This window comes from Camelus dromedarius, chromosome 8 (assembly GCF_036321535.1).
Source record: "Camelus dromedarius isolate mCamDro1 chromosome 8, mCamDro1.pat, whole genome shotgun sequence".
Taxonomy (NCBI): Eukaryota; Metazoa; Chordata; class Mammalia; order Artiodactyla; family Camelidae; genus Camelus; species Camelus dromedarius.
The window spans coordinates 55934235-55959694 of record NC_087443.1 but is presented as its reverse complement, the minus strand read 5'-3'; the positions used below and the strand labels follow the sequence as shown (position 1 = coordinate 55959694).

Below are 25460 nucleotides of genomic sequence, written 5' to 3'. Positions count from 1 at the left end.
AAGGATGACTTTTTATTTTTAGTAAACCAATGAAGTGTAACGTATACACAGAAAAGTGCATAAGTTGTAAGTGCCCCACTCAATGAGTCATCACACAGTGAATACGTCCACGTAAACTCCCTTCTGATAAAAAGTTAGAATATCACCACTCCCCTTGTGCCCACTCTCAGCTGTTACTACCATGAAAGCTGCTATCCTGACTCCTAATACTGTAGATTAGTTGTGCCTGGTTTTGAACTTCATCTATGTGTGGAATCATGCAATATGGACTTTTTTGTGTGTCTGGAGTCTTTCACTCAACTTAGATCACACATGCTGTTGCAAGTGTCAGTAGTTTGCTTGTTCTCATTGCTGTACACAGCTGAACACTATACTATTCCATTGTATCAATATACTGCAACTGACTTATCAATTCCACCATTGATGGACATTTAGGTTATTTCCAGCATTTGGCTATTATGAACATTATCATATATGGCTTTTATACATATAAGTATACATCTCTGTATACTTATATATATGTATAATATATACATACATATACTCTTACAAATGAATTTGTTTCTATGCTTAACTTTTGAAATTAGACTTTCAAAAATAATACAAATATACGTTTGTTTATTTTTTACTTATGTATAATATATACATATATATAAGTATAAAACCAGGAGTGAATTGCTGGACTATGAAATATAATCAATATATGCAGTTTTAGTAGATCCTATCTCACAATTTTCCCAAGTGGTTGTACCAGTTGTCACTCCCACCAGTAGCATATGTGGCCAGTTGCTCCACATCCTCAACTTCTGGTTCATTTAGCAGATTGACTCATTGAATCGTCTTAGTCAGTGGGAGCTAAAAAAAAATGTTTGTAAAATGACTGTTTAAAGCCTAATTAGCCAAAAACCCCAGGATCAAGTCTTAGTCTGACAAAATTAGATTTACTGAAGTTTGGGAGAGAATTCTGGAGGAATTTTGGAATGCTGCTCTCCAAAAGAGGGAAGTGAGCATCTTTTGTAAAGTTTGGGCTCTGGCTAAAGAATTTCGGAGAGGGTCTCAGGGGAGTGGGAATCAGCTCTGGTTCTGAAGTGGAGTTAGGCGAAGAGGAGATTAACTAGAGGGGATGGAGCGCTGTCAGAAGGCAAGCGCAGGTTAACAAATGGGTATCCTCAGATATAAATGAAAATAGCTAAGCAGGTTTAGAGCATCACTGGCTGCTTTTTTCTTTTCTTTTCTTTTCTTTTCAGCCTAAACTGATTTTCACTCTTTCAGGTCCGGCCAGGTATTAACTCTTACAAATGAATTTGTTTCTACGCTTAACTTTTGAAATTAGACTTTCAAAAATAATACAAATATACGTTTGTTTATTTTTTAACCTGCAAAGGAATTCCTGCTTTAGAAGGCTCACTCCTATGGGCAAGAACCGTAGCCCTGGAGCAGGAGCCGCAGCGACTCCCTAGCACTAGAACTTACTCGCGAAAAACGGACCTCCTTGGAGCCCTTCCCGGAGCCCAGCCTGGAGAAACTGTGAAACCGGATGTTGACACTTTTACCATGGTAACGGACGCGAATACGGAAGTTACGCAAGAGGAAGAGGAAATCAAGGGGTTGCGGACCCATGTGGGTTCTGCGCGTGTTTCTAGGTCCCCAGAACTCCGTCCTTTAAACTAACTCCCGGCTTTTTCGTCATGGGGCGCTCGGGGAAGTTGCCGTCGGGGGTCTCGGCCAAATTGAAACGCTGGAAGAAAGGCCATAGCAGCGACAGCAATCCGGCCATCTGCCGCCACCGCCAGGCCGCCCGCAGCCGCTTCTTCAGCCGGCCCTCAGGTAGCAGAGTCGGGACTCAGGCGCAGCCGGAGGCGGGGTTCTGGGCGGGTCTGGGCCTCCACGGGTCTGGGCCTCTCTGGGGGCTCCGGAGCCCACGCATCGACCTTTCGTCTCTTAAAATGTCTCACCTGGAGCCTACTGTAAAGGTCCACCCTCCCCATTTGACAGATGCAGAAACTGAATCCACTGGAGGGAAACGACTTGGCTAGGGTACCACGAGTATCAGAGTCGGTACTCAAGGCTGTGATGAACCTTGTTGGTTCTTTCCAAAGCGCCTTCACCTTCATCTCTTTCCCAAGCGCCTAGCTGCACCCCTCAGCCGACTCCCGCCGGCGCTTATGCCGTCGGGACTGGGAAGCAGAAACTTATTTACTTGGAGGGTTCCCTTACCGGGTTTTCTAAGTGCTAGGCGTACAGCATGCTGATGAGGCAGACCGCGTTCACAATTCAGCCTCTCGGATTGGGGGCCTGGACTCCGCCTATTTGTTTTCTGGGGGTGGTGCTTGTTCTCTTGACCAAAAGGAGTTTGGGGTAGACGTGGGGACCTTACCCTGTGCTCCCGGTTCTCAGGAAAGAGCGACCTGACGGTTGATGCAGTGAAGTTACACAATGAGCTGCAGTCAGGGTCCCTGCGCCTGGGCAAAAGCGAAGCCCCTGAGACGGCCATGGAATCAGAAGAGGTGGCGCCGGTTCTCACGGAGAAGTCCGCGGGCACTTTCCTGAGTGGCCTCTCCGACTGCACTAACGTCACCTTCAGCAAAGTGCAGCGCTTCTGGGAGTCCAACTCGGCTGCCCATAAGGAGGTAAGGGTAGGCTCAGGACGGCCAAGTCTAGCGGTTAGGGGTGGACAGGCTGACCACTGGTGATGGCAGCTGGAATCTCTGGATGACCTACCCTTTGTGTCCTCTGCTTATTACCTGTCATGGGGCAGGTTCCACTTTCTGCGTTTTCTACCAGCATCTTCCCAGCTCAGCCTTACCTTGGTATTTTCCTGACATTTTCCAAATGTCCAAAATAGAAAATTTCCCAATGTCCAAAAAATATTTTGCAAACATTTTTCTCTTCAACTGTACCTAACACAGGCCTTTTTATATAGAATATTTTCAGGAAACATTTGTTGAGTAAATTAATACTGAGTAACAGTGGTTAGAATATGTTTTATTTAATGAGAACTAAGTGTTATTTTTTTCTTTTAGTTTATGTTTTAAAATTATACATATTTATATTTTTCATTGTTTAAATGAAAAGTGTCAAAGCTATAAATGATATCAAAGTGAGATGAGTAGAATAAAATATGAAAATTGTTACCCCAACTTAACTCCTTTGTGGCAGTTACTGTTCACAGGTCATTGTGAACTTTTCTAGACCAGTGCTGTCCAACAGAAATGTAATGTGAGCCACAAATGTAATTTTTAATTTTCTAGTAGCCGTGTTTTTAAAAAAAGTAAAAAAAGATGCAGGTGAAATTGATCTTAATTCTATATCTTATTTAACTTAGTATACCCAAAATATTACCTTTTCAACTTATCAATATTTTTTAAAGTGAGGTGTTATGCATTGTTTTTCTCATACTGAGTTTCCAAAATCTAGTCTGACATCTCCATTTGGATGCTAAATCTTCATTGGCAATACTTGATTTGTATTTAAGTTCATAAAACTTCCAGTTGCAAAAGTAGATTCATATACCCAAGTAGTTTGAAATCTCTGTTTTTTGATAGTGTGAGAAAGCATTTTTAAAATTTTTTATTTATTTCTTTTTATTGAAGTATAGTTGATTTACAATGTTGTGTTAGTTGCAGGTGTACAGCAAAGTGATTCAGATACATATATATGTGTATATAAATATTCTCTTTCAGATTCTTTTTCATTATAGGTTATTACAAGGTATTGAGTATAGTTCCCTGTGCTATACAGTAGGACCTTGTTGGTTATCTATTTTAGGTATGGTAATGTGTATATGTTAAAAGTATTTATTTTTAAATTTAATTAATTAAACTTTAAAAATTAAAAATACAGTTCCTCAGTCATACTAGCCACATCTCAAGGGCTCAGTAGCCTCTTGTCAAATTACTGTTCTAGACTTTTTGTATATTTTTTTAACCCACATTTTGTTTAGGTTTACTGAAACAGGGTTGTATTTTATACATACTGTTCTACAACTTTTTTCCCCACTGAACAGTATTTCTGATTTAATCTATGTAGTTATTCATCATTCTTTTCGATGGTTACATGGTATTTGAATCTGTCAGTGTTACATAAGAGTCCATCATCAGTCCCCTGTTGACAGCTGCGTGATTGTTCCAGTTGGTTGCTGCAGAGAACACACTTGTGCATGAATGTTTGCGTGATTTAGAGGTAGAGCCCTAGAGGCAGGTTTGGGGCAGACGTGTGAGTCTTCCTGTTTGCTGGGCCCTGTGCTGTGTACCCTTGGCCCTGGATGCTGCTCATTTTGTCCATCTCTGGCCTTTGTCAGGAGATGAATTTGTGAAGGAGCAAGAAAAAGAAGCTACCCTTGGGTAGGGTTTGGTGGAAAATAGATGTCATAGGACCTTCTCTCTCGTGTGCAGATCTGTGCTGTCCTGGCTGCTGTCACCGAGGTGATTCGCTCCCAGGGCGGGAAGGAAACAGAGACCGAGTACTTTGCTGCCCTGGTGAGTGGTTGTGATTTTGGGGGTGGGTGTTCTGAGTAGCAGGTCATCTAGGCTGTAGGGAGAAGGCAGGGCCCCTGGCATGCGGGGAGAGAGAAGGACAACCTAGAACAGGGGAGAGCACTTTAGTCCTTCCTAAGTGGCTTAGTAAGGCTGGTGGGATGTGCTACGTTGTTTTTGTAAAACAAAATCCACTCCTCTGTTTTGTATTTTCCTCTAACTGATGAAATTGAGTTAGGCCAAGGGAGTTCTCTAGTGAAGTTGTTTTCAAAGTGTAATCTTGTTGGGGGGGGGCGGTCCCCAAGGTCCCTTGGGGGTTGACTAGGTCAAAATTATTTCCATAATAAGGCTGGAACATCATTTACCTTTTTCAGTCCCACTCTGTCATGAGTGTACCATTGAGTTTTCCAGAAGTTACGTGATGTCTGATGACATTTTGAGAGCTCATGGAATATGCTTGCCTATTCTTGTGTTTTAAAAAATTCTGTTTTAATTTTTAATATTTAATTTTAAATATCAGTAGTTATAACTTACATAAACAAAACCTCTTTGGGGACTCCTCAGTAATTTTTAAGGGTGTAAAAGTCTAAGAACCACTGCTGTAGAACAGGGGCTGGCCAACTATGGCCCATGGGCATAATCTGACCGTGGCCTGTTTTTTCTACAGCCTGAGTGCTAAGGATGGTTTTTACATTTTTACAAGATAGTTAAAACACACAAAGAAGAATATGCAATAGAGACCACGTGTGGCCTGCAAAGCCTAAAATATTTCTTATCTGGCCCTTTACAGAAAAAGCTTTCTAACCTCTGCTCTAGAATAGTGAAGTAAATTAGATAGCAGCGTATAGATTTCACCCTGTGTCAGGCAGTGTTCTAAGTGTCTGACATATATTGATTCAGTTAAACCTCCCAACAACTCATTATCCCTATTTTACAAATGAGAAGACCGCGTCACAGAAAAGTTAAGTTGCTCACCCAGGGTCACAGTGGCAACACAGGGATTTGAGGCTCTGATGCCAGGGTTCTTGGCATAACCATCCTACTGGGCACACGGTGCCCCCAGTGCTCCATTTGCCCCATGTGACACGTTTCTCACTCACACCCCATGGTCTGGTCTCAGATGACAACAATGGAAGCAGTGGAGTCCTCGGAGTCCCTGGCCGCTGTTGCTTACCTGCTGAACCTTGTCCTGAAGCGGTGAGTCCTGGCTTTTTGTGGAGGGAGGAAGAGGATCAGGGAATCATTAGAAAGAACACAAAGATCAGGTGGCATTATCAGCTCAGGCTCCAGGCTGGCTTGGGATGCTGTAGGACAGGGTGTGAGGGCTGGTGCCTGGGAAGGGGGCAGCCCTGGTGCCCTGAGTGGGGCAGGGGGGTTGGGGTGGAATGTTGTACCAGGATCTGGGGACCTGCAGCCGGGGAAGGTGGGGAGAGGATTGGGGGGGTTTACTAAGGGCCCATCTGGTGGGTAGTGGAGAAGGTGAGGGAGGCGGGGGGCTCAGGTGCCATGGAAACACACTGTACCGGGGTCAGGAAGGGTAGGCTCACTGAGTGCCAGCCAGCGCTGCCTCCCTCTGTCCGCACCTCCTCCAGACCAGGGCTGGGGCTGTGCCAGCTCCTCTTGGAGGCCCCTCTGGGCTTCTGACTTTCTCTGTTCTCTTCACACAGCGTGCCCAGCCCCGTGCTCATTAAGAAGTTCTCTGATACCTCCAAAGCCTTCATGGATATCATGTCAGCCCAGGCCAGCAGTGGCTCCACCTCTGCCCTCCGATGGGTCAGTGTTTGGGTCTCAGTGTCCCCTGTGTTGTTTCCCGCGCCCGCCTGATTTGGCTAAAGCTTGGACACTCCCTGGGAGGGGTGTAGGCACTCTGTGAACCCTCAGAAATCCCCGTGGGATTTTCTAGAGAACCCAGCTGAAGTGGATGGAGCTGAGAGACTGCCTCTCCTCCGCAGGTCCTCTCCTGCCTGGCCACCCTTCTGCGGAAGCAGGACCTGGAGGCCTGGAGCTACCCTGTGACCCTGCAGGTGTTCCACGGGCTGCTGAGCTTCACCGTGCACGCCAAGCCCAAGGTGAGAACCTGGGAGGGGGCAGCCACTCCAGTAAGTGGGCTGGGGCTGGCCTGCTGAGTGCTGGGCTCTTGCCCCGAGGTTTTCTTCCTGCCTGAGGCCCTATCTGCTAGCTTCTCCTTGGCCTGCTAGGAGGTGTACAATCAATGATTGTTGCTGGTGGCTGTGAGAGCCACCCACCCTGCTGGTCAGATGCTGAGGCAGCCCTGTCCCCACCTCTTGCCCTCAGATCCGGAAGGCTGCCCAGCATGGAGTGTGCTCAGTCCTCAAGGGCAGTGAGTTCATGTTTGGTGAGAAGGCCCCAGCCCATCACCCTGCTGCCGTTTCCACCGCCAAGTTCTGCATCCAGGAGATCGAGAAGTCTGGAGGTGGGGTGGCATGGTTGAGAGTTGGCCAGGGCAGAGGTCAGCGGGGGAGGGCAGGGCCTGTTGCAAAGGGTGGGCTGGAGTCCCAGCTCCCCTTTGTCTGCCAGGCTCCAAGGAGGCCACCACCACTCTGCACATGCTGACCCTGCTGAAGGACCTGCTTCCCTGCTTCCCGGAAGGCCTGGTGAAGAGCTGCAGTGAGACTCTCCTCAGAGTCATGACCTTGAGCCATGTGGTGAGCTCAGGCCTGAGAGCCAGCACGTGGGGCACGCCAAGGAGGAGGGAAGCATAGCTTCAGACCCTGGGCCCACCGTGGTGGTACTCAGGGAGTTCACTGTTCAGGCCAAAGACAGGGCTTGGGGCCCCGTGGCCCCGACCCTGCTCTTAGCTGCACCAAGGGACACTGTCCCATCCCCAGTGTTGGGCAGACTGACCATCTTCATTTGGCACGTGAGGTCAAAGTGAGGATGGATCCGTGGCAGGTCTGGTAAAGCCCTGGTCCTCTCCCTGCCTCAAGCTCTTTCACAGCCATGGTCACAGTTATTTCTCTCTCTCTCTCTCTCATTTTTTTTTTCACTTACTAACATCAGTATGATGACTTTAAAGGTACATAAAAATGATCCCCTGCATTTCTGCTATCCTAGCCCAATTCTGTTAATCTTTCTTGGTTTGGTTTTTTTGGGGGGGTGTAGTTAGGTATTTATTTATTTATTTGTTTAACAAGTATGGAGGAATTGAACCCAGGACCTATATACCACTGAGCTATATTCCCTCCCCATAATCTTTTTATGTTTTCTTATAGTGTTTGTTCATATATGTATTTTAAAGCATTTATTATATAAATAACGTAATCATTGTTAAAAAGAAAAAAAAACATTCTGAAGTATATAAAGTAAAAAATGGAAGTTTCTTTTTTCCTCCAAGTTTCATTTCCTTGGATAAACAGTGCAGACAACTTGCTGTGTATCCTTTCAGACGTTTCCTTTTTAGATAAACAAACATACACATGAAAATACAGTTATAATTATAGTATGCAAACCATTTGTAGCCTGCTTTTTTTAGCCCATTATGTTAAAAACATTTTGTCCACTGTCACTGTTTAAATCATTTGAAATTTTTTCAGTGACTGCCAAGACTTCCTAAAGCAACAGTCCTCTGAATGTCCAGGTGTAGGGCACATGTTTGAGGGCTAGGGGGCCCAGGTCTGCCCCCAAACCCCTCGGCTGGAGTGGGAGGTTGAGAAGCTCAGGGCTACTATGGACATCGTGGTTCCCCACTAAGCCTCTGTGTCCTCTCCAGCTGGTGACAGCCTGTGCCATGCAGGCCTTTCACAGCCTCTTCCATGCCAAGCCCAGCCCGAGTACTCTGCCGGCAGAGCTCAATGCCCAGATCATCACGGTGAGGCCTGGTGGCAGGGTTGGGGGCATGGCTGTGTAGGGGACAACCCTGTAACTTGCCTGCAGAGGGAGGTTGGATGGACTGGGTTGGGCTGCCCCAGTGCAGGAGGCAGGTAGACAGGCAGCCAGGACACTGGCCACCAAAGCTATATCAGTGTCCACTGGAGCTGGGGGGCCCTGACCCTTGACTTCATGGTGGTTAATAAACCATTTAGCATGGTCTCATGGTATTAACAGGTACCTTGGACAAGGGATCTCAATGTTAGGGATCTCTAGGTAGATTTGGGGAAGAGGACAAAAAAACCCCAAAATTGTTTACAAAATGTATGCATGTGCTCATGTGCATGTTTCCGGAGAAGCATTCTGGCTTTTGTCAGGTGCACAAAGGGTTGTGTGACCCAAGTTATTCCTGACTGCTCCTACAGACTTTTCTCCCATAGAAGCAGAAGTGGAAGGGCTTCATAGAGCAGGGAATGGCAGGAGCTGGGAAAGGAAGGCCAAGGGGCCTAAGAGTTCTGGGGTCCCGTGCACAGGCTCTGGGACAGGACAGTCACTGGGACGTGCTGTTGCTTAGGGACGGGACGAGGTCCTGCCCTTGAACTGCTGCTAAACACACTTGCTCAGTCACCTGCTTATTCCCTGTCCCTCCTCTAGGCCTTATATGACTACGTTCCCAGCGAGAATGACTTACAACCCATGCTGGCCTGGCTGAAGGTCATGGAAAAAGCCCACATCAACCTGGTCAGGTAGGGATGGAGTGGAGGGCGGTCCCAGGGCCTCCAGCCCAGCTCCCTGCCCTGCAGTGCAGTTGGGAGGGACATGAGCCAGTTCAGCCTCCTGGGGGTGGCGGCGTCTCCACGTGTGTGTGCAGACCAGCTCTTGTGTTCATGAGGAGCAGGGCCGGGGAGCACAGACCGTGCCAGAGCCAATGCTTTTCCTGCCGGAGTGTTTGCCATCCAGCTGTGAGCAGCAAGGCAGGCTGAGAGCACCTGCCCTGGGGTGGGGCCCAGCTGCCATCCTGATTCTTGTCACCCCTCCCTCCCGCGGCTGTGCCCCTGTGCAGGTGGTTTCCTTCTCAGGATATCACCCACTTTCTGCAGCCCCACCCCACCCCACCCCCCACCTGGGTTAATGGACCTCCTGAGGGATTCTCAGTCCTGCAAACCCAGTTTCTGTTTTGTGTCTCTGTCCTAACACTCACTCTTACAGTAGCCACTAGGTAATTCCTTTTTCCGAATAAGGCTGAAAAGAAAATGGTGTATCAGTTGATTTCATTTTGCCTAAAGCTGAGGTCTCCAAGGCCCCAGTGGCTCCACATGCTGTGTGGGTCAGACCTGGGCCACCTGGGTCCCTGAAGCCCTGGGCCAGGTTCCACAGAAGCCTTTTGTCTTGGCAGGCTGCGCCGGGACCTGGGACTGGGCCACCTGCCTCGCTTTTTTGGAACTGCGACGACCTGCCTCCTCTCCCCCCACTTGCAGGCGGTGACAGCGGCCACCCAGTGCCTCCAGGTACCGTGGCCCCCCAACCCCAGTTTTAAGAAGGGAGGCAAGAGAGCACAAGAGGGTCTCCCGCTGCCCTGTCTCTCTTGCCCCAGGCCACCAGCTGCATCCTGGGAGGAGGCTCTCGGTATGGGGATGGGCTTCAGGAAGCAGTCACCTGGGAAGGCTGGGTGGCACTGGGGGGGCTGCCTTGTGCCTAGACAGCTATGGCCTCTTTGTGCAGGAGATCCTGAAAGAGTGTGTCGCTCCCCACATGGCTGACATTGGCTCTGTGACCTCCTCAGCCTCAGGCCCAGCCCAGTACATCTCCAAGATGTTCAGGTGAGAACGTAGCCTCTATGTTAGGAGGGAATAAGGTGTACCTGTAGAAAGTTCTTCATGGTGTCAGGTACCCATCCTGTCACTCATTGTGGGCCTTGCATATGGCGCCGGAGCAGCTGCCGTCGATTTGAGCACTGGCCACATTCCAGGTGCCGTAGTGTGATGCTCGGGAGTGTGGACCTGGGGGCCTGTCATCTGGGGCAAGTTTCTCTATCTCCCAATACCTTAGGGTCCTCATCAGTCTAATGGAGGTGAGGACTGAATGAAGTTATATACATAAAGTTCTCAGAATAGTACCTGGCATGTAATTAAGCCCCCCCCAAAATAGAAATTACTGGTAGTCCTTATGGTTCTAGGAAATGGGTACTGACCCCATTTTACAGATGGGAAGGCTGAGGTCACTCAACTAGTAAGTGGCAGCCTGACTGCAGAGACCACCGTCATGTGTATTAAGAGGAGCCATTCACAGACACAGCCACCAGCCGCCCTCGCCCTTCCAGCCACCAGTGAGGAGCCTCTGAGCACCAAGGAGCTAGGATCGTTAGTGCCTCCTCTGGGTCTCTGCTCAGCTCCAGGGGGTTGGTGCTATGGGTACTGTTCCTGGTGAGAACATAAGCCTGTTTCCTGTGGATACCCCTGGAGTGGAGTTTCTGGAAAGCTGAGGAATAGAGCTGCCCACTCCCAGCTTACTTGTTTCCCACATTCCCCACACTGCCCTGTTGGCCATTCTTGCCCGAAGCCTCTGGGGCCAGACTTTGAGAGACAGACTGACCACGGTGTGCACAGGCTGAAAGTGGGTATTGGCCAACACCTCTCTCCTACCGCATGCAGCTTCCTTCCCTCTGTCCCCTCTGTCCAGGCCACAGGTTCCTATTCTGTCTTCCCACGTCTGATCACACTAAGAAAGTGTGGGACAGTGACAGCACGGGCTTTGGAGGCCCACTTTGGCCACTAGCAGAGTGACCCTGGCAGGTTATTTAATGTCTCTGGGTCTTAGTTTCCTCATCTGAAGATGGAACAAATAGCCTGCCTCACAGCTTTTCCTTTAAGTGTGAGGATTACATAAATTAAACTCTTAGCACAGGGGCACTTCATACGCATTAGTTCTCCCCCTTGGCCTTTCCTGGGGCTCCACCCTTACTGTGGTCTGTCATTCATGGTGCCAACCCTTGACTTCCTGGTTGGGGCCCAGGTTACCGTGACCATGGCCCTGACTGCCCGCTCCCTTGGCAGGGCGGTGGAGGAGGGCCTGACGTACAAATTCCACGCGGCCTGGAGCTCTGTGTTGCAGCTACTGTGTGTCTTCTTCGAGGCATGTGGGAGGCAGGCCCACCCTGTGATGAGGAAGGTGAGTCAGGAAGCGGCTGGGCCAGGGCAGGAGGTGGCACTGGGGCTGTTAGACCGTGGGCTCCTGGAGGGGTGCGTGTCTCTGTTACCTCTGCACTCCCTCCCCTCCCACCCCCCCGGTGCCCACAGCACATGCCCAGTACTGTGTCCCCAGGAAGGTGACTGGGCCAATGTGGGAGGAACAAGAAGAGGGACAGAAGCACCCCCTACCCTCATCCCCACCCCCAGTGCCTCCTCACTGGTCTGGGCTGGAATTGATGGTTTTGAATCTCTTAGGGAATCAGTGTGATTCTCCCTCACCCCTATTTCATTTTTCTTTAAATTTTCTGTAACAAATGAGCATAGTTTTCTAAGCAGCCTGAAGTCCTAGGGAGGATCCTACAGCCCAGAGTAAACCTTTGAAGGATCAGGGATCCCGCAGAGGTCCTCCCCAGCTCCAGGGGGACAGCAGGGGGGTGCCTGAGGACAGGTGGAGCAGCTCCCGGCCTTGTGGGATCTTCCTCACTGTCTCCCCTGCTGCTGGTTAGAGGAAGGGAGCCACCCCTGGGAGGTCAGGGGCTTCCTGGAGAGGCCTGGCCTGGGCCCTAGTAGATTTGGTTGGCAAACTTGGCTCCTACGAGAGGTCCCTGAGGAGTGAGGCAGTGGGGTCCTGGGTGGCTGTGGTGAGCCAAAGCTGGCAGCTCTGTCTCGAGGGGCAGCTGCTCCGCAGTGCCTGCTAATTTGCCAGTTGTTGCATGTGGGTGTGCCTTTCTCAGACCTTCCATTTTTAAAGGTAAACTGGAAATCTACATTAGTATGTTAAAAAAAAGTCCCTATTTTTACATGTTACTGACAAATACAGAATTTTTTTTTCAATCCTGAAGCATTGAGAGGTTCAGACACATCTGACAGTTAAATTTGGTTATTGCTTTGTAACCTATGACTGGTGTAACCTGGCCCACACTCATGACCTCATCCTCTTGGAGACTTGGCCCAGGCTCAGCCGATGGTGCCTGCTCCACAAGCCCATCTTAATGTTGGTCCCTGGTCTCTTTGCTCCAGTGCCTCCAGTCCCTGTGTGACCTGCGCCTCTCCCCCCACTTCCCACACACGGCGGCTCTGGACCACGCGGTGGGGGCAGCGGTGGCCAGCATGGGCCCTGAGGTGGTCTTAGAGGCTGTGCCTTTGGAAATCGATGGTTCTGAGTAAGTGTGACCCTGCCTGTGGGGTGTTCTCGGGTGACACCTCCATGTGCTGTCTGGGGTCAGTGGGAGAGGCCAGAGCAGGGCCTGCTGCTCCTCAGCTCAGCGGGGGCCACGCTGTGGGGTGTGCTGCCCTCAGAATGTCACCTCTTCCTCATCGGGCCTCCCCTGCCTCCTCCCAGAGAGACTCTGGATTTCCCTCGGAGCTGGCTGCTGCCCGTCATCCGAGACCACGTCCAGGAAACGAGACTGGGTTTCTTCACTGCCTACTTCCTGCCGCTGGCTACCACCCTTAAGAGCAAAGGTACGGGCCCTCCGCAGTCCTGGAGCCTCGGCTGGAAGGGTCAGGAAGGGCTGTTCATCTGGCTTCCCGACTTTTGGACATTCAGCAGCCTCCCTGGGCCAAGCAAGTGCTTGAGTGCCGTCCTCAGTGGGGTCTGAGGCACAGTCAGGCACCCCGATTGGTGTTCATTTAATAACAAGTGTCATGTTTAATCTATGGAGGGGGTAATCACCCACATTCCTGTCCCATCTTTGGGCTTTTGGTTGGGTAAAAATGAGGCCTGTTAGCCAGGAGGGGGCCCAGGGTCACGCTGTGTGTTTGTGTCACTCCAGCAATGGACCTGGCCCAGGCGGGCAGCACTGTGGAGTCCAAGATCTACGACATGCTCCAGTGGCAGGTCAGGGGTCAGTTGTGGGGACGTGGGTAGGACAGGCGGGGCACAGCTTGCTGGGCGTCACCCTCCTCTACCATCCCCTCCCTTCCCAGATCTGGACTCTCCTGCCTGGGTTCTGCACGAGGCCCACGGATGTGGCCACCTCCTTTAAAGGGCTGGCACGGACATTGGGCACGGCCATCAGCGAGCGCCCAGACCTGCGGGTCACTGTGTGCCAGGCCCTGCGCACTCTCATCACCAAGGGCTGTGAGGCGGGTACGTGTGGGCTCTGGGGTCAGGGGTGGTGGAGGATGGCGGCAATGGTACGGGTCCCCTAACCCCCATCTCCTGGCCAGCTTTTTGCCTGAGCCACCGCTCCTCCCTTGCAAGGACCTGAGTGTCTGCTTGGGGACCCAAGGATGCTGAACACCGCCCCTTTTCTCTTTTAATTCTCAATGTGCCAACAGCTGCTGGAAGTTGTCCAGTCAGTATTGAAGGCTTTATGTGGGTCTGGCACTTGGCTGGCCCCATAGACAGTGGTGGCATCTGGTTCTCTGTGCTCTGGCCTCAGCCTCTTCTGTCCCAGAGAAGCCCCAAACCCATAGTCCTGTCACTGGTCCCCCTAAAGGATGCCTCTGGGCTGCATCCCCAGCAGCCTCTGAGGCAGGGTCATCCCCTGCTACTTTTGTGTAAACTTTGGTCCTCTTACCAGAGGCTGACCGTGCCGAAGTGAGCCGCTTTGCGAAGAACTTTCTGCCAATCCTGTTCAACCTGTATGGGCAGCCTGTTGCAGCTGGGGACACCCCAGCCCCTCGCCGGGCTGTGCTGGAAACCATCAAAACTTACCTCACCATTACTGAGCTTCAGGTGAGCTGGGGGAGGAACCCTCTCGGGTGGGCAGGAGTTGGGTTGGGGTGTTGGAAAGGCTGAGACGTACCCACAAGGGCTTGTTTGGCTCTCTGCCACCTGAAGAATGGGACCAGAGACCAGCGGGGCGCTGGCTGGGCTCGAGGCCTCTGAAAGGGGAGAGGAATGGGCAGAGAAGAGGTACAGTCCTGTGGCTGCTGCTGCGGGCTATTTCTCTCTGCAACAAACTCCCTCCTTCTCATCCCTTTGGGCTGCCAGTTGGTGAATGGTTTCCTGGAAAAAGCCAGTGAGAAGGTGCTGGACCCTGCTAGCTCTGACTTCACCAGGTAAAGTGCCCCTACTTGAGCCAGGGCAGCCCAGGGAGCTGACGGGTGTGTTTAGCAGAAGCCCTGTGTTTCTCTCTGAAATGATTCAGGAAAGTCTTGAGATACTGAATGTCCCAGCAATACCATGAGGCCTGACCGGCTCCTTCCTCCCGGAGAGGCTTCATAGTCTGCTAGGGAAGGGTGGGAACCCTGGAGACACATTGCCTGGGCTCAAATCCCAGCTCTGCCACTTACAAGCTGTGACCCTGGACAAGTTACTTATCTACTCTGTACTCTGTGCCCTCATCTTAAAATGGGCATGATAAGAGTACCTGCGATGGGGTTGCCGTGAGGATGGAAGGGGCTGACGTGTAAAGCACTGGGAACGGTGCTGGTACCTTGTGAGTGTTGAGTTAGGTACAAGCTATGGTTACTGTTCGTGGGCTCCTTTGAGGCCCCTTGTCCTCCTGACCCTGACTTCTCTCCCTTCCCCCGTGCCCAGTAGACAGGAGAACACTCTTAGTCCATGCCCTTTCCCTGCCCCCGCTCAGCCCTTCCTTGGTCTCCTGCCCCTGAGCAGATTGTCTGTCCTGGATCTGGTCGTGGCCCTGGCTCCCCACGCTGACGAAGCCGCCATCAGCAAGCTCTATGCTACCATCCGGCCCTACCTAGAGGTGAGCTCCGGTGGGGCGGAAGGGATTGGAGGGCTAGGTAGGCATCACCCCCGCAGTGTCCCCTGCCTGACACAGGGTTAGCCTCTCCTGTCTATATTCCCCCTGCCCTCCCATCCAATGTTATGAGCTCCAGAGAGCGGGGCCAGCTTCTCTGAGTCTCCTCCAGGGCTGGTCACAGCTTATGTAGCTGCCCTCTGGATGTTACTGGACTGGGAAGGGGGGTGGACATGTAGGGGCCCCCCTCTCTCACCACCCCTTCCACCATGCACCCTCCCAGAGCAAGGCCCATGGGGTACAGAAGAAGGCCTACCGCGTGCTGGAGGAGGTGTGCGCCAGCCCCCAGGGCCCTGGGGCCCGCTTCGTGCAGAGCCACCTGGATGACCTGAAGAAGACCCTGCTGGACTCTCTGCGGAGCACCTCCTCGCCTGCCAAGAGGGTGCGGACTCCTGGGATTCCCCTCTGCCTGAGGGGGGATGGGCAACACCAGGAGAGGCCAGCCTGGAGATGCTTTGGGGTTTTCAGAGGCAGAGGTGGCACTGAGGATCCTGACTGTTGTCCCCTCTTCTGCAGCCCCGTCTGAAGTGTCTCATCCACATTGTGAAGAAGCTCTCCGCTGAGCACGAGGACTTCATCAGTGCCCTGGTCCCAGAGGTGAGGCCTCCAAGAGGCGGGCGTATATGTGATTTGGGGTTCCTTGGAATTTGGCTGTCAGGGCCAGGGGAGGGCAGTATGGAGGAGGGGATGGGCTCAATTCGCTTCCTGGGAGCGTGGTACTCTTACCTGCCCCCTTCTGCCTCAGGATGTCAACCTCGGGGTGGCCGGCTCAGGGAGCCCACGTTCATGGGGCTGTCTGGGCAGGTGATCCTGTGTACCAAGGAGGTGTCGGTGGGCGCTCGGAAGAACGCTTTCACTCTTCTGGTGGAGATGGGCCACGCTTTCCTTCGGTTTGGCCCAAACCAGGAAGGTGAGGCTTGGGTGACATGGGGCTGGGTGGACGCTCTGCTCCCACCCCAGGGGGAGGTACCCTTCAAACCGCTGGTCAAAAAGAAAATGTAGGGGGAGCTGTCTGGCTCTGGTCGTGGACAGGCTGCTCCTCTCTGGCCGGAATTGCCCTCCCTGGTGGGCCGAGGATGCAGCCTGCATAGTGGGCTCTGCCCGGGTTGACTTGGCCTGCTCCTTGCCCTCCCAGAGGCCCTGCAGCGCTACCTCATCCTGATCTACCCTGGCCTCGTGGGCGCTGTGACCATGGTCAGCTGCAGCATCCTGGCCCTGACTCATCTCCTTTTCGAGTTTAAAGGTAAATGCTGTTTCCTTGAAGCCTTCAGGGCTTCTCCCACAGTGCCCCACTTCCCCCTGCCAGCTTGGTTGGAGGAGGTTAGGTCTCCTGCCCAGATTTTAGTCCTTATTCTGCTTCTTCCCAGCCATGTGAGACCTTGAACAAACTTAGGAACCTCTTGGGACCTAACTGTCATCTCTGAAACGGGGAGACAAACAGCACCTGCTCACAGGGTGGCTGAAGGACTAGCCTCTAATCACTCACAGAGAGTGACTAGACCCGTGCCAGGCACATGGAAGTCCCTCAAATGTCAGCTCCCACTCTTGTGACCGGGCAGGGGTCTCGGTCTGGGTTGGGGGTTCCAGGTGTCTCTGACGGGGGCCCTCTGGCCACCGCAGGTCTCATGGGGACCAGCACGGTGGAGCAGCTGCTGGAGAACGTGTGTCTGCTCCTGGCCTCCCGCACCCGCGACGTGGTCAAATCGGCGCTGGGCTTCATCAAGGTGGCCGTGGTTGTCATGGACGTGGTCCACCTGGCCAAGCATGTGCAGCTGGTGGTGAGTCCCCCTTTCCCCTCAGCAGGTGGCGGCATGGCCCCAGAGCTGCCGGCAGAGACCCAGTGAGCCTTGATGCCAGCCAGCTTCAAACATTTTTTAGCTACATGCTATCTTGTGCAACAGAGGGTCATGCAGGAGCCCTGGAGGGGACTGGTGAGGGAAGACCCACCTGGAAGCGAAGGGACACAGTACCCATGCTGCCTTGTCACCCACCATGGTCCCTCCACAGCAGCAAGGGCTCTGCAGAGGCTAGTGAGCAGGGCCACACTGCATTTTACAGATGGGGAAACTGAGCCCAGAGATTTCCCCAGGTCACAGTGCTGGTGAGAGCAGTCCTGGGAACAGAACTGTGATACTAGGCTCTCATTTGGCAGCGCCCCAAATCCCCCCTCTGGCATTTTGCTTTCCGGGTTTGAGAAGGCTTCCCTGAAATGGCCCTGCTGGTCTGCAGAAGGGCCTGAAAGCCCCTAGTGTTGGGTCCCCGGCTCCCTCGTGCTGGGCATGAGGCATACAACGAGCTGGGGCTGTCCTCCAAGCCTCCGTCAGCTGCACCGCTGCCTCATTTCCCACTTCCAGCTGGGTTGAGTCGCATCAGGCCTCCAGGTCCCTCTCATCCTCATCTTTGCATCTGACCTTGGGTCAAGGTGAGAAGGGACAGATGAGAGTCAGTTTAGCCTGCCACCTCGCTGGGGCCAGCGACGAGGAGGACAGCCTGAGAGGTGACCTGTCCTGGAGTGACTGGGGTTTATACAAGCCCTCAAAGGACTGAGGTGGCCTTGCACCGCAGCCCCACTGAGGGACACTGGAGGTATCCGCCAGCCACGTGTTTCTCAGACCAAGCCATGGGAAGGCTGAGGACAGTGCAGCCATAGAGTAATGCAGGGTGAACCAAGGGAAACCTGCAGTGTTGGGGGCAGGCAGGGTGGGCGCGCATCCCCCTGAAGCCCCGGTGTTCTGCCCTGCAGATGGGAGCCATTGGGAAGCTTTCGGACGACATGCGGCGGCACTTCCGCATGAAGCTTCGGAACCTGTTCACCAAGTTCATCCGCAAGTTCGGGTCTGTGCACTGAGTGGGAGGGAGCAGGGGAGGAGTTGAGGGTTTTTAGGCCCATCAGGGCTGCTGTAGAGACGGGGCCGGGCCGGGGGTCTGGAAGGGCTCTGGCTGACACCCAGCTCTGGGTGACACTCACCAGCCTGTCTCTGCCCTCTCAGGTTTGAGCTGGTGAAGAAGCTGCTGCCCGAGGAGTACCACAGAGTCCTGGTGAACATCCGGAAAGTGGAGGCCCGGGCCAAGAAACACCGGGCCCTGAGCCAGGCCGCCGTGGAGGAGGAGGAGGAGGAGGAGGTGGAGGAGCCCGCCCAGGGCAAAGGGGACAGGTGAGACCCGGGTGGGGTCCTGGGGACCTGGTCTCTCCCAAACCGAAGCCTGCCCAGGCTGTGCCAAGCTGCCCTGCCTCTCCTGGGGCACCCTGACCTGGGCCTTCTCTGTCCTTAGCATTGAGGAGATTTTGGCCGACTCAGAGGATGAGGACGAGGAGGAGGAGAGGAGTCAGAGCAAGGAACAGCGGAGGCTGGCCCGCCAGAGGAGCCGGGCGTGGCTGAAGGAGGGTGGCGGGGATGAGCCCCTCAACTTCCTGGACCCCAAGGTGGCCCAGCGAGTCCTGGGTAAGCAAGAAGCAGCTGACCTGTGGGCGCAGAGGACAAGCTTACCTTGGGCCAGGTTTGGGGGTGGGAGTGTGGAGGCCACTGGGCACCTTATCTTTCACGCATGCACACTGTTGTGCACCCATCCGGGGCACAGACCTGGGCTTGCTGGTTAAGATGAGGGGGTTAGGCCTGGCCTTCCACCTCCTCACTGTCCAACTGCCCCACCAGCCACACAGCCTGGGCCTGGCCGGGGCAAAAAGAAGGACCATGGCTTCAAAGTGAGCGCCGATGGCCGCCTGATCATCCGGGAGGAGGAGGATGACAACGCCAAGATGGAGGAAGAGGAAGGCACTAAAGGTGGGGCCACCTGCCCATTCCGGGGGTGCAGCTGCTTCTGGCTGCCCTTGTTTGCTCATTCATTCTTCACTCATTGGTTCATTTACTCATTCACTCAGTGATCGGTTTTTGGGGAAACATAGGTGAAAACAGATGTATTTAAGGTAACTTTCTCAAGCTTTTTGAGTTTCTCAAACTTTTTTGACCACATTAAGAAATGTTTCTATGTTGTAACCCAGCCATTTATACAGAACTTCTGTAACTCAAACAAACCTTTCAAAAGGCAGTACTTCTTACCATGTGTGATACACTCTGTTGATCTCTATTCTGTTCTTTTCTGTTCTGTTTATTTCCTTGTCCTCCTCCTTTTATAATTAAAAAAGCTTTTTTTGTTCAAAGTGTAGACATGGCTGAGGCCTGGAAGCTCATTTAGAGGTAGAAAGACCCTCCCAATTCCTGATTGACAGTCTCCTGCTGTCCAGGGGCCATTCAGATGTAACATCTCCGGGTCCTATTGCATCTTTCCTGCTCCCTGTCTGCACATATCTCTGTATATATATCATGTTAGATCACAAAAGCCTAGGTCCTCTAAAATTTATCCTCTTTTGTTTTAGTTCTCACTGCCACACTCACGACAGCCTCTTAAACCAGTGCTGTCACCGCTGCCCCCACACCTGACTTACCAGCTTTGTGACTGTGGACAATTATTTAACCTCTCTGTGCCTCAGCTTCCTCATTGGGGTATATGGTATAATACTAATACCTACGTCAGAGGGTGGTTGTGAAGACTGAAGTGGTAACCTGAACAGCACACATCCGTGCTGGCTGTAGATATAATGACACTGTTTCCAGATCTGGCCTTGTCACTGCCCCCTCTCACTCTTCTTGCTCCGTTTTCTTGTGCGTGTATTTGTGACATTGAAAATGCCCCTCCCTCTCTTTCTGCCTTCCCAAACCCTCCCCACTCTAAGATGCAGCCCAAGTCCTTCTTTGTGGCCTTTTCATGGCCCCTTGGCCTCAGCCTGTTCCCTTGGAACTCCCAGCAAGCCCAGGGACTGCACAGGCTTCTCACTTAGTCATACGCTTCTTGTGACATCTGGTTGTTGACTGACTTCACTTCAGTTTGTCCTTCCTCCAACTGATCAGTTTAAACTTTCTTCTTTTTTTAAAAAATATACTGATAGCTTTTTAAAAATCATGGTAAAATACACATAAAATTTACTGTCTTAACACTGGTAAACTGTGTACTTAAAAATGGTTAAGTATATTCGTATTGTTGCACAACCATCACCACCATCCATCTTCAGAACTCTTTTCATCTTGTGAAACTGAAACCCTGTACCCATTAAACAAGTCGAGTCGAACTATCTCATGTAAATAGAATTATTCAGCAATTGTTCTTTTGTGACTGGCTTATTTCACTTAGCGTGATGTCCTCAGCTTCATCCATGTTGTAGTTTGTGTCAGAGTTTCCTTCCTTTTTAAGGCTGGCCTTATTCTCTTGTATATCTGGACCACATTTTGTTTGTCCATCATCCATCAGTGGACATTTGGGTTGCTTCCAGTTTTTGATTATTGTGAATTATGCTGCTATGAACATAAACGTACAAATATCTCTTCAAGATCCTGCTTTCAGTTCTTTTGGGTATATACCCAGAAGTGGAGTTGCTGGAACGTATGGTAGTTCTGTGTTTAATTTTTTGAGGAACTGCCATACTGTTTTCCTCAGCAACTGCACCATTTTACATTCCCACCAGCAGGACACAAGGGTTTCAGTTTCTCCACATCTTTACCAACACTTGTTGTTTTCTGTTTTATTGATAGTAGCCATCCTAATGTGTGTGAAGTGGTGTCGCATGGTAGTTTTGATTTGCATTTCCCTAATAATTAGTGATGCTTAGCATCTTCTCATGTTTGTTGTCCATTTACCTTTTTGGAGAAATGTCTACTCAAGTCCTTTGCCCATTTGTGAATTGGGTTGTTTGCTTTTTGTTGAGTTGTAGTTCTTTATATATTCTAGATATTAATCGTTTGTCAGATGCGTGATTTGCAAATACTTTCTCTCATCCTGTAGGCTGTGTCTTCAAACTGTTGGTGCATCCTTTGACACACAGAAGTTTAAAATTTTTAATGTGGTGCAGTTTACCTGTCTTTACTTTTGATGCCTGTGCTTTTTGCTGGTTCATACTTCTTTATATCCTCACACAGTGCCCAGCACGTATGGTGGGGTGGGGGTGGGGTTCTCAAGTTAGGGAATAGTGCAGTCCTTTCAGCAAAGTGGAGTGTGTGGGGGGCTGCAGGAGTGCCTAACTCCCCGAGAAACCTGGGGACTTTCTTAGAGTCTCTAAAAAAGCTGTATTTACCTTAGAAGTTAAGTCACCGCTTCCTTGAGGGTCTATCGTCCAAGGGGCCCAGGATGGAAAGGAGGAAGGGGCAGGGTTCAGGGGTCTGGTCTTCCACAGGACAGATTTTCTGGGGCTGGAGTTGGCAGCTCTCACAGCCTGATGAGCCAGGAGGAGGCAGGATGAAGTTTGCGTGGGCTTTGGGAAGAAGAGGGGCTCCCTGGGTGCTCACAGGCCTCTCTTCCTTTTGGCTTCAGGAGAGGATGAAGACATGGCTGACCTGATGGAGGACGTGGGCGGCAGGAGTGTGAGTAATTCCTGTTGCTGGAGGGCCGGGGCAGAACTGGTGCCAGGTGCCAGCTGAACCAAGAACAAGCTGAGCCATCAGTTCCGTGATGCAGCCCGAGTCATGTTTCCAGCTATTTTCTGTTTCTCCAAGAGGAGCCCCCTCTACTGGGCCTCAGCCAACGGAACTGGTGTCCTCATTTCCCAGACACACCTGTGTGTGCTTCAGCCTTGTTCTCTTTACCTGGCACACCTGCCCCTCTGCCTGGCCCCTAGGCCAGTGAACCCAGAGTGGGACCTGAAGCCCCCAGCCTTGGGTCCCTCAGGAGCTTGAGCCCCCAGAATCTGTAGTTTGAAGAGGCTCTCTGCACCATGTGGGACCGACCAGTGCATGACAGCTGGCCCTGGGAGCTCAGGTCTCCCAGCACAATGGCCCTCTGCTTTGCTTGGTTGTCAGTTTCTGGGCCCAAATCTCCTGGCGGGCTGGGCTCCTGCAGGCCCACCTCTCCTCCTCGGGGCACCCAGCATGGGGCCCGGCGGGTAGTAAGTGCTGAACTGCTTCCTACTGATTGTAATTGGATGAGGTGACCTGTCCCTTTGCCCCAGGCTCACAACCCCTGAGACAGTACCATCATTGAGGGACTGCGATGACTGACTTAAGCAGGGATCTCCCCCATGCCAGAGAGCCCCTAGAGCACAGGAAGTGGGTCCTGTCCCGTGTCCCCAGGACCTGGCACTAAGTCAGAGATCAGTGAGTTTGACTACTAGGGGAGGATGCATTGGAGTTCATGTGAGGCAAAGAACCAGTAAAGCTGTTCTCTCCAAAGAGGCCGAGGACCTCATTTCCCCTGTTAGGAAAGCTGGGCTAGGGTCAAGGTACCCAGATGGGCAGCTGTAACCCTGTGTGGGCAGTTCAGTGTGGAGAGGCCGAACGGCAGAGCTGCTGAGATGAGCTCTGCAGTGAGGACTGGGCTGGAGCCGTGCGTCTGCACTGTCTAGCTGTGTGACCTTGCCTGGTTACTTGCCTTCTCTCAGCCCTAGTGTCAGTTGGGGAATGAGTCCTTGGCAGAGGATCTTTACTAATGCAGGTTGTGACTGCTTTTCCTGTTATCATTAGCGAGGATGATGATCACGTCCCCTTGTTCATGAACTTTGCTTACCTCTTTATAGAAAAAGCACCAGAAACTCAAGCATCAGAAAGAGGCTGATGACGAGGAGCTGGAGATGCCCCCTCAGTACCAAGGTGAGGTGTCCACACTTCTTCCTCGGAGCACAGTGCCCTGTCGCCTGCAGTAGGCAGGGTGTGTTGCAGGCAGGGCCATGAGGTTTCGCAGCCTGGTTGCACCCAGTTGGCACCAGCAAAGATCGTCTGATGTATCATTTAAGACTGGGCTGGGGGCCGAGAGGGCCTGGCGGTGAGGGAAGAGCCCAGGGGTTAGGAGATCTGTGCATGGAACCCCCAACCCTTCTGGGGAGCCCCTGAGCCCCATCTCTCCTCCACCCACTCAGGCTTCCGTGAGGGTGGCAGTTGGGAGGGTTAGTATTGGGCCTGCCCAGGGAGTTCCCCCGTATGTTTGTTTCTGGGCTGCCAGACTGTTTCTCTCCCCAAAGTAGCTGCAAGAGGTACCCAGGTCGCTGCCCAAAGCCGAGGACTCTGTTGCCTCACTTCTGCCTCTCTCCCCCAGGGCCTCTGCCCCAGGCCCTTGCAGCAGAGCCCTGGCTGTGCAGCTGGAGGTCCAGGGGCTCCTGTGGGAAGTCCCCAACCCAGTAGCGGGTGTGCCCGCAGAGCCCCACAGCATCCTGCCCCAGCTGAAGAGCCTCATGGCTCTTTCTCCTTCTGTGGCCCCACAGGCCAGGGCCCTGCGGAAGGAGTGGTAGCCAACCACGCAGCAGGAGGCCTCAGGCTCAGGACCACTTGCCTAGCTGCTCTTAGCTGTGTGACCTTGGCCTGGTCACGCTGTCTAAGCTTCTAGTTTCTCACCTGTAAAGGGGGTTCACCTGGGTCATCTCAGAGAGTCCTCCTTAGTCAGCACTGTAGGATTCCATGGATGACTGTGTGGAAGTCCAAGCTGTAGGTGACACTGACCTTGGAAGCACTTTGCTCTCTCTGAGCCACAGTTTTCACATCTGTAGGATGGGATTAAGAGCTGCCTTTCTATCTCAGTGTTGGTGTGAAACCTGGATGAGATCAAGCTTTAGTGCCTCATTTTACAGATGAGGTTAAGAGACTCCAGAAAGTTAAGAGACTTGCCTGAGGTTAGAGCTGGGAGTTGAACCCCAATCTGTGTGACCTCAAAGCCGATGTTCTTTTCTCCTGGGACAAACAGAGCAGGTTTAGCTTTGGAGAGTATGGGGTATTTTGTTAGTGGAGAATCTGTATGTTCCCAGAGGTCACTGGTAGGTCTCTGAGGATTCAGGTCAGTGTGAGAAGCCCAGTGGTCTAATTGTCAAGTCACTGGAAGTCCCTTCTCCAGGAAGATCTTTGTCTTTGGTTGGTAGAGGACAGAGCCAGTCAGTCCTGGCCATGACGCATCTTCCTGGCAGCTCTCCTCCTTCGAGGGGAAGGTGCCCTGGCTTTGCCTGACTCGCGGCCTCTGTGTTCCCCTTCCAGCGGGAGGCTCTGGCATCCATCGCCCTGTGGCCAAGAAGGCTACCCCTGGGGTGGAATACAAGGCCAAGGTAAGAGCTGCGGGTGGGGGAAGGAATCTCCTAACAGAGTCTCTGGGGAAGTGAGGGTGTGCCCACCACCGCCCTGGAGAGGCACTGCCGTTGTGGAGCCAGTCTGAGGCCACACTGAGGTCCTGTTAACATGTGAAGTCCAGGCCTTTGTTGGAAGGCCGTCCTGGGCTGCAGGAGCTCTTTGGCGCCACCTAAGGAGGATACTGGCTCATCAAGTCAGGGGCAGAGGTGGGAAGGGAACCCCACACTCCTAGCTGACTGTTTCTCTGGTTGAGCAGAAAGCAAAGGGTGACGTGAAGAAGAAAGGTCGGCTTGACCCCTATGCCTACATCCCCCTCAATAGAACCAAGCTCAACCGCAGGTACGGTGTGTGCGGGATCAGGGTTGGGGGGTGGGGTAGGGGCTGTGCTCATGACAGCCCCCTCCGCTCTATTGCTCGTCTCTTCCAGTTTTTTATTTGTACTTTTTCACGTGCCTCTTGAGTATCATTGACTTGAACTACTCTTTTGAACATCAGGGGCACGGTCTGCCCTGATGACATGCTGCCCACCACCTGGCAATGCCCCTTTTCCCCTCTTCTGCTGGTGCTTGGGGGAGCCATCTTTAGACATTATGGGATAGGGGGCCACCTGTTCCCAGCGAGATGTGACCTTTCTGATCCTTGTTTCTGCAGGAAGAAGGTGAAGCTGCAGGGACAGTTCAAAGGCCTGGTGAGAGCGGCCCAGCGGGGCTCCCAGGTGGGACACAAACTCCGCAGAAAGGATCGTCGGCCCTGAACCCCAGGGCCCCCCGGCCACTCTGTGGCCCAGCCTGAGGCCCCTTATCAGCTTCCAAGCTGCCTTGACACCAGCTCCAGATGCTCCAATCTCTGATAGAGCCTGGACTCAGAATGACTTGTTGGAACCAGACTTGGTTCCCAGAGGTGCCCTGGATTTTGGAAGCTCCAAATGGGAGTCACCCTTTAGAGACGTCCCCGGGGCCTGGAGATAGGAATGTGACCTTGGTGCCTCTGAGTAGGCCAGTGAGGCGGCTGTGCTCTCTGCCCAGAGTGTTCGTGGGCAGCAGAATGGACTGTCTTCGTTTCTTCCAGCTGCTTGTAGCCACGTGGCACTCTCGGCCTGGCTTTGGTCTGGTATGTGAGATTTGCTGTGACCAGATGTAAAATAAACATGCACCATGTGTGTCA

At 52.3% G+C, this 25460-nt stretch overlaps 1 protein-coding gene across 1 annotated transcript; it reads left to right on the top strand.

Moving 5' to 3' along the window:
- Positions 1–1600: 1600 nt before the first annotated feature.
- On the top strand, positions 1601–25460 carry RRP12 (ribosomal RNA processing 12 homolog). Its single transcript, XM_010974382.3, has 34 exons — positions 1601–1827; positions 2398–2630; positions 4395–4478; positions 5596–5672; positions 6143–6248; positions 6428–6544; positions 6771–6909; positions 7014–7141; positions 8206–8304; positions 8958–9049; positions 9700–9811; positions 10026–10123; positions 11357–11471; positions 12512–12654; positions 12834–12955; positions 13267–13331; positions 13421–13583; positions 14020–14174; positions 14433–14500; positions 15060–15153; positions 15431–15589; positions 15724–15804; positions 16012–16117; positions 16343–16450; positions 16828–16985; positions 17951–18042; positions 18198–18362; positions 18481–18650; positions 18861–18989; positions 21568–21617; positions 22766–22838; positions 24207–24274; positions 24553–24635; positions 24948–25460. The coding sequence occupies exons 1-34, from the start codon at positions 1689–1691 to the stop codon at positions 25048–25050; spliced, it is 3894 nt and encodes a 1297-aa protein (XP_010972684.3). The 5' UTR covers positions 1601–1688; the 3' UTR covers positions 25051–25460.